Source organism: Ornithodoros turicata, chromosome 1, assembly GCF_037126465.1.
Source record: "Ornithodoros turicata isolate Travis chromosome 1, ASM3712646v1, whole genome shotgun sequence".
NCBI classification, from domain to species: Eukaryota; Metazoa; Arthropoda; class Arachnida; order Ixodida; family Argasidae; genus Ornithodoros; species Ornithodoros turicata.
In genome coordinates this window covers 69,034,607-69,042,850 of record NC_088201.1, presented here as the reverse complement: position 1 = coordinate 69,042,850, position 8,244 = coordinate 69,034,607, and the positions used below count along the sequence as shown (strand labels likewise).

The 8,244-nt window shown below is 39.9% G+C and overlaps 1 protein-coding gene across 1 annotated transcript; it reads right to left on the bottom strand.

Moving 5' to 3' along the window:
* Window positions 1-6,834: 6,834 nt before the first annotated feature.
* LOC135366986 (histone-lysine N-methyltransferase SETMAR-like) lies at window positions 6,835-7,857 on the bottom strand. Its single transcript, XM_064600064.1, has one exon. It carries the CDS (start codon window positions 7,855-7,857, stop codon window positions 6,835-6,837), a length of 1,023 nt encoding a protein of 340 aa, XP_064456134.1.
* Window positions 7,858-8,244: the final 387 nt, after the last annotated feature.

Here is an 8,244-nt window from a genome sequence, read left to right as displayed (position 1 = left end):
ATTGATGTAACATGCCTCTAAATTTCTATTATCGATTCTTCTACAATTCTTTCCTTCGGGTGTCGGTGTTGTATAGAGTGTGGTCGTCTAAAAATCTCTTTGATTGCCAGCGCTGATTCCATGCGAAGATCCTTGTACATAGTGTCTCCTTAGCAATCTTCAACCTGGTCATAAGCTGTTTTCGTTGCGCTGTGTAGAATATATTACAATGATGACAAAGAATACAATTATTATTTCAATTATACACTTGTTTATTTCGATAAATTACAATTCTATTCCAAACTCCGAAGTTTTCGTTTGTTGTCTTGATTGATGAATTCCGAAGACATCAAGTAATTTATTCTGATTATTGGGCGCTTGAATCCAGCGTTGATTAACGCAGGTGATATGTTGACGCCGTGTTTGTATTGCTTCAACAACTTGCACTTTGTTGCGACGAACTTGCACAGTCTCTTATTGATGCTTCCTTTCTTTGTATGAAGATTCTTGAATGGCGTACAAGAGAGTATTAGATGAAAATCGTCCGGTGGCCCACCGCAATTGATATGTTTGTTGAGTTTCAATAAGTGATGATACATCAGACCTTGCACGACAATATTGAACTTCTGTTCATTCGACATCCTTGACTGGTAGAATAAAATAAATGTATAGAGGTTCTAGGGTGGAATATACCACGTGATAAGATTTTTTATGTACTTTCCATTTCAACCGTTCGGTGTAATTTCAACAAATCCGTAATGAATCGTGCGATATAGACTGCTTGTATATGATAATTTGATCTGATTGCTTTCTTGATTAATGCAATGCCCATTGCAATGATTACAATTACGTTTGGTCTAGTGTGTTTCAATTCTTCGTTAGCAAACCTGAAAAACTCCACCATCAATCCAAACGGTCCTTCCGATGTTGACGTGCAAATATTTTTATAACTATTGTAGATTCGACATACAAGTTCTCGCATCTTGAATTCCATAATTTGTGCCATATCTCCGAATACTACCATGTCTAGGACGTATTGAAATGCAGCGATAAATGAATCGTTTCGCGGCTCCTCCTTTTCGAAGCAGCTATTTATCAGGTCCTCCCATGACGTATGTAACGAGTACAAAATCCGTCCATCTCATCAATGTATAGCAATTGTCTGTTCTGTTTTGTAGTGCGCCTCGACATTTAATTAAATCATATTGGTGGTAATTTTATTTATTAAAAATTTATTATCGCGTTTAGAATGTTCCACCTGCCGTGAGAATTATGAAATTCAATTTACAAAAAGATGTGATGTGTAAGGAAAAAAATGTTTGCTTTCAGTGATTCTATGTACAAGACAGCGCTAGAGCCCATCCTTCCCTAACTTGACTTGCTGGAGTCGGTTTACAGCTTTGTATACCAAGACCGTTGTTTGGATTCCCCTACTCCCTGCAGGGCGTAACCTAAACGAATGTGTACGGGAACTCTCTCACTTCGTTTCCATTAGTGGGTCCTGAATGAAAAAGACGTGTTTCTGTGATGTATATTTGCACACTTGGTTAGGAAAATGTTTGCCTAAATTAATTACTGCTTTGACTATGTTTCAGATGATCACTCGATTGATATTAATAAAAATATTCTACTAGATTGGAATGTTGTGTGCGTTGATTTTCGTTGTAGCAAACACAATAATTTGCATTTCAGATGAGTTGTTTGTGGCTTCTGCATGTATTGCAAAGTTAACATAAAACGACGTAATTAAATTTGATTCTCGTTTTCGAATGAGTATTGTTTCTGTCATTCAATAAACTTGACTTTCACTCGATTGATATTTTGTTTCCACTATTGGGTCCTCAATGAAAAAGATGTGTTTCTGTGATGTATTTGCACACTTGGTTAGGAAAATGTTTACCTAAATTAATTACTGCTTTGACTATGTTTCAGATGATCACTCGATTGATATTAATAAAAATATTCTACTAGATTGGAATGTTGTGTGCGGTGATTTCCGCTATAGCAAACACAATAATTTGCATTTCAGATGAGTTGTTTGTGGCTTCTGCATGTATTGCAAAGTTAACATAAAACGACGTAATTAAATTTGATTCTCGTTTTCGAATGAGTATTGCTTCTGTCATTGAATAAACTTGACTTTCACTCGATTGATATTTTGTGAGTTGAGAATAATGATTGTCTAATAGTTGTGTCTGATCTGAAATACATTAAATGCAACGTTTCTCGTTGAGTATTGTTTGCACCGATAATATTTTCTCGTTTGCTTAGAAAGTCTATTCTTAGGTTTTTTGCATTCTATTGTTTTTGATAGAATTCTTATTGTGTTCTTGAGAGTCGAATAATTCCAATGTCTATTTGGCGATCAATAAAAAATTCGTCTCTGTACACCGATCCTAAGAATATTTCCTTTTGGAGAAAAGAATGTGAAAAAGAGAGAGGATTTCCCCACCGCCACAGATTGACAACAGGTTCCATGCTTGGGCTGTATAGATGGAGAGAGTGACCCCACTGGGCTGCATAGAGGGAGAGAGCGACCCCGCCTGGTCTCAAGTCTGGTTGTAATTATTGTAAAGCATAGCTGGTGGGTGCATGTTTGGATAGCTCTGTCAAGGTAATGTTTATAGTGCCTGAGTAGGATGAAAATTCTATATTGTTAGCTCGCAAGGTTGATTTTATGATAGTTCAAAAGATATATTATTTCAAATTGTAATGTTTGATAGTTTGTTTCGCTATTATTTTCCGGTGTGTTGTTTACATGTTGGCAGATGCATCGTTCAAAGCGTTTCTCTGCTATTCATCCGTGCATGTTTATCGTTTTGATTGATTCTTTTTCAATTATTTTCCTGCATGTGTCTGTTGTTTACCGTTGGTAGATGCACCATTTAGAGTGTTTCTCTGCTATTCATCCGTGCATGTTTCTTGTTTTGTTAGATTGTTCTTCAACTATTTATCCTTTTGGCTCTCTATTACCTGTTGATCTTGATTCAGTAATATTTTCCTGTCTGTTGTTTACATGTTGGCAGATGTGCCGTTTAGATTGTCTCTCTGCTATTCAGCGTGAGCTCTGTGCTGTATTAAATTATTCATCATGTACTGTTCAAAGTGTTTCTCTGCCATTCATCCGTGCATGTTGATCGTTTTGATAGATTATTTTTCATTTATTTTCCTGCATGTGTCTGTTGTTTATGTGATGTGTTTTGGTTCTCTATTACCTGTTGATGGTTTTTCTCATTATTTCCGTATGTCTATGCTGTTTACTTAATAAGAAATTGATTAATTGTGTAATGTTGGAATAATCTTCCCTATTGTGCTCGAAAATGTTCATAGCTGTCAGGTGTACGCCTCCTGTCTTCAACAAATCAGGGCAGATATTATTAGAGCTGATTGTTGGCTGGGAGCGTGCTATGTGTTGAAGTTCATTTTTTTAATATATTTTCTGTGTTGAATTCATAAAACAAAGTAAGGTTTGTAGTGTCTCTTAGAACGAAAATTGTATGGGGAAGTCACGAGGATGATTTTATGATAGTTAAAATGATAGATTATTCTCCTCCTCTGTTGTTTTGATTAAGAATATCTTCTTTGTAGTGTTATAGATTTTATTTCCTCTTGTGTTCGTGTCCCATGGTCTTCCAGGTTCTCTGCTGTTCACATACATCTATCGGCACTTGTGATTAAAGCTCCACTATGGTGGTCACGTATAATAATGTTAGACTTTTTATAATAAAACTTTTAATTTTTGATTGTAATTATATTGATTAAAAATATATTCTTTGATTAAATGTATCATAATGGAATATTAGCTGTTGTGCATGAAGTTACATATTAGAACTATGTAAATAAAACTCCGCTATGGTGGTCACGTATAATAATGTTAGACTTTTTATAATAAAACTTTTAATTTTTGATTGTAATTATATTGAATAAAAAATAATTTTTTTATTAAATGTATCATAATGGAATATTAGATGTTGTGCATGAAGTTACATATTAGAACTATGTAATTAAAACTCCGCTATGGTGGTCATGTTAGACTTTTTATAATAAAACTTTTAATTTTGATTGTAATCATATTGATTAAAAATATCTTCTTTTATTAAAATGTGCTACTCCTTCTGTTTAATTGAAAACTTGCGTGATTATCACTAATAAAATACCACATCAATGCTATTGCATCAGATTTTTTGGCTGAGTTTTTCTCCTTCACATGGAGTCATAACATAATTCCTGACAGTAATGACTTTAATAAATATATTTTCACTTGTACTTTTGTGTATGGCTATCCTTTGCATGTAAATCGCCTACTGCACACCTGCTGTAGCGGGAAATAAATTGCGATTGAAGTCGACACAGATTGAAAAATGATGAAAGAAGTCGGCCCAGGCTGAAAAATGTGAGCAAGTAAGCGCTCACGCAACCCACCGGCCACGCTCCGCCCACCGGTAAGAGCCTCCACCCGAGCGCCGCCTGTCGCGCACGGGAAAAAGGCGCGAAAAAAGTCGGCGCAGATTGAAAAATGACGAAAGAAGTTGGCCCAGGCTGAAAAATGTGAGCTAGTAAGCGCGCACGCAGCCCTCCCCCCGCCGATAAGCGCTCGGACAACCCTCCGCACAGGCGCCGCGCCCTCCGCACACGCGACGGTGTCCCTGACGCTGTGGGGTTCGAACCAGACACCCATGTCTCTAACTGGACCCCAAGTTTCCTGGACAAGGCCCCCTACTACTAGTGTCTTTTACATACATCCGATAAACCGAAGAGCATGGCAACATATGCGGCAGCGCCGTGTGGTCTTTACGCGCTACTTGAACGGCAAACTGGACGGAAAACCCTTATTTCTGCAAGAAATTGCGTCACCTGTCGGTTATTCACAAGAAGGATATGGGGTGCTCTGAGAAAGTACGATAGAAAGTATTCTTCGTACCTGCTATTAGGGATGCTTTCCCCACCAGTGTGCAGACCTCTAGAAATGTTGATTTCAGCAAATTTCCATTTCTTGCTTGCTACAAGTTTTTCTCATTGCTTTTTCTTTGCAGCCACAACATATTATAATTATTAGTTTGTTCCTGGAGGGTTAAGCAACCTGGGGGCATATCTGTGTTTGTAGATTACTTACGTCTTGTATATATGAGGAGAAAATAAGACAATTTTCCTCAGTGTCATTCAGCTGAACTGTGTTTATAACCTTTTAATATACTTCTTATTGACCGCGTTTCCAAATGCCAATTAATATTTGAACCGAGATTGGGATTTAACACTTAATTAACTCTGTTTTGCTAAAAAGAGTACTTGTAACTGATTCATTATCACGTCACCAACTAACATTTGTAAAGAAGGACTTGAGGGCTGACTTCAAGTATTAGCAACCCCTTATCTGGGTTCAAGTTAACCATGCAGCATTGGTGTGCATAGTACTCCAAAATGGCTAATAATTTATTGCATAAGTTCTCTGTTACTGTAATTGAGATGTACTTTTGTAAAGTACTTTTGACAGCCCTGCAAATTGAAACTGGCTTCAGTGTACACGACAAACGCGTCGTAACATTTAATTGAAATATAATATAAGAGCAGAAGCAACATTTTGTCACAACTCAAACTACTATATCTTTCTTTTTTATTGTCCAGAGATTTAGGAAACAGAGTAGGACTTCCTGCCCTCTGATGTTTTGACGTACTTGATAGAGTCGTAAAACCTGCAACAAAATAAACAAGGGAAGTATAAACAGTTTCGTCTTTCCCTTTTGAATTTAACAAGCAAGTTATATTTTACCATTTGTGCACTTCTGTATTCTCTGTTGATGAAAAGGTTACAGGAACAATAATGCTGCAGATGGATCCAACAATGACCTGTCATCTTCATGAAGATGAGAACTTTTCTTCGCATGTGCTAAGTGAGACAAAAGAAACGTACAATGAAGGTTGTACAAAAACAGAAAATCTCCGTCGACTAAAATTTGAGATATGTGGATGTTACCACATCATGTTCCACCCAAAAGGAGGACTACGCAAGGTTGTTCGGTTGTTGTTGGTAGGTTGCCGGCATGTTGATGTGCTATACCGTTATAGCACATCAATATACAGGGTGTTCCACGAGAGAGTGTCACGGATTTTTTTAAAAATAGCTGTGCATCCTAAAAATCTGGAATCAATTGGGAGAAGCTTATAATCGTTTTTGCCACCTACTCCAGTGGTTTTCATTAATGGGCCTTCTTAATTAGGTTAATTTTGTCAATTGAACTCGAAAATTTGCCAGGGGAATGCCACTTTTTTCTTCCTGATTTCGAAAGTACGGGGTTAAAATACACTACTCCAGTCAAAAGTATGCTTCATAACTCAACATTACAAGGGATATTTGACTGCCGAAAAATCGACGGGTGCGGAAGCGCGCTCGCTGTACTTGCGGCCGCGGCAGTGCTGGCCCCGCCCAGTCGCCCACCCTCTGTACGAGAGGGAAAGCGAGATAGATGGAGATAAAAAAAAAAAAAAGAAGTCTGCATTGAAACAAGTTCCTCAACCAAGTGCCCGTGTTGACAGCTACAGATAACGTCGGGCCTTGCGATAAGGGCTTCGATTTCAGTAGACCGTTGTATCAGCAAAAAAGATGGTTGTGTCAGGAGACATTTCATTTCCTTTTTCATTTTGAAGCGACAGGGTATTTATGCTAATAAGAACTGCTCGTTTCTTAATATGAGTGAAAGGGATACAATGCAAAGAGTCGTTACGGACTCCTTCGTCAGCGGAAGATAGAAGCAGATCGCGTAATAAAGGCACAAAAAACGTAGCACAAAATGAAACGCATGCTCTGACAACAGGTATTTGTAAAACATGCTATAACATTTTATTTACACGCTGAGACAATTAGAGCAGATGTTCAAAATGTTTCCCGTCCTCGCCGATGCAGAGCTGACAGCGGTATAGCACACTCTTCGCGGCACTCTGAAGCTCCTTTCGCGAAAGGCATCGACAGAAGCTGGTGATCTTCTCTTGAAGTTCTTCTGGTGACCTCGATCCGCACTGATACACTGAGTCTTTGATCCTGCCCCATAGAAAAAAGTCCAGGGGAGTGATGTCAGGGGACCACGGGGGCCAGGGCACGGGACCATGGCGACCGATCCATTTCTCGCCGAAGTGACTGCGCAGGAAGTCTGTGGCCTTGGAAGACGAATGCGGTGGAGCCCCGTCATGCTGAAACCACACTCTGGAGCGTTCATTCAGAGGCAGCTCATCCAGAAAGTCTGAGACTGTCTTCATGAGAATCTCCTGTACATATCGTTGTCCAGTCAGGTTCTCCGTGTAGTACACAGGTCCAAGCATGCGGCCATTGAACATTCCTGCCCAAACGTTGAAGGACCACTTCACTTGGTATTTTCCTGCACGTATCCAGTGAGGGTTTCCGGTACTCCAATAGTGGGCATTATGCAGGTTTACCTGCGCGTCTCGTGAAAAATGCGCTTCATCTGTCCATAATACATTTTCAGAGAAAGTGCCCTGTGCATCCTGCATATCCAGGACCCAGTTGCAGAACTCGATGCGCTTCGCAAAATCATCGTCGTGCAGGGCCTGATGCAAACTCAGGTGGTACGGATGATATTTGGCGCGATTAAGTACTCTCCATACTGTTGTTGCAGCCACACCAGTTTCATTGGAAATACGTCGCACACTCTCATGCGGGTCTTGCGAAACAGCTGCAAGGATTGTGCCTTCATGCTGGCTAGGTCGGCGACGCTTTACGGGTGGCGTGAATGAACCACTTTCGCTGAGCGTTTTGTAGACCCGTCGGATTGTTCTAGCGCTTGGCGCATTCTCGCTCGAAAATCGTTCGCTGTAAAATGCAGCAGCAGCGTCGAAATTCATGTTGGTAGCACCAAGTGCCAATATCATGTTTGTCTTCTCCTCAATGGAGTAGCGAATCCCCGATATTACACTCTTTAAAGCGGCACCGAAGTGTGCCTGCACAAAGGAGGTTTTGGAGACAAAGCGAAACCTTCCTAGGAAGCCTAAGAATGAGGCACTAAGACGCACGAGAGTGCAAGGACATTGATACTGGCAATCCTTTCGCCCGAAGCTCACTGATAATTTCAGCTGGAGCAACAGAAAAAAACAGGACGAAAAGATAAAAACGTGCTTTTATCGCTTCCCGTTAAACTTGTTGCCCTTTCCTCACTCCCCCTCCCCAGGCGGGGCCAGCACTGCCGCGGCCGCAAGTACAGCGAGCGCGCTTCCGCACCCGTCGATTTTTCGGCAGTCAAATATCCCTTGTAATGTTGA

What these genes read in the sequence shown, in the direction of transcription:
- LOC135366986 (XM_064600064.1), bottom strand. Translation starts at nt 7,857, where the DNA reads ATGATATTGGCACTTGGTGCTACCAACATGAATTTCGACGCTGCTGCT.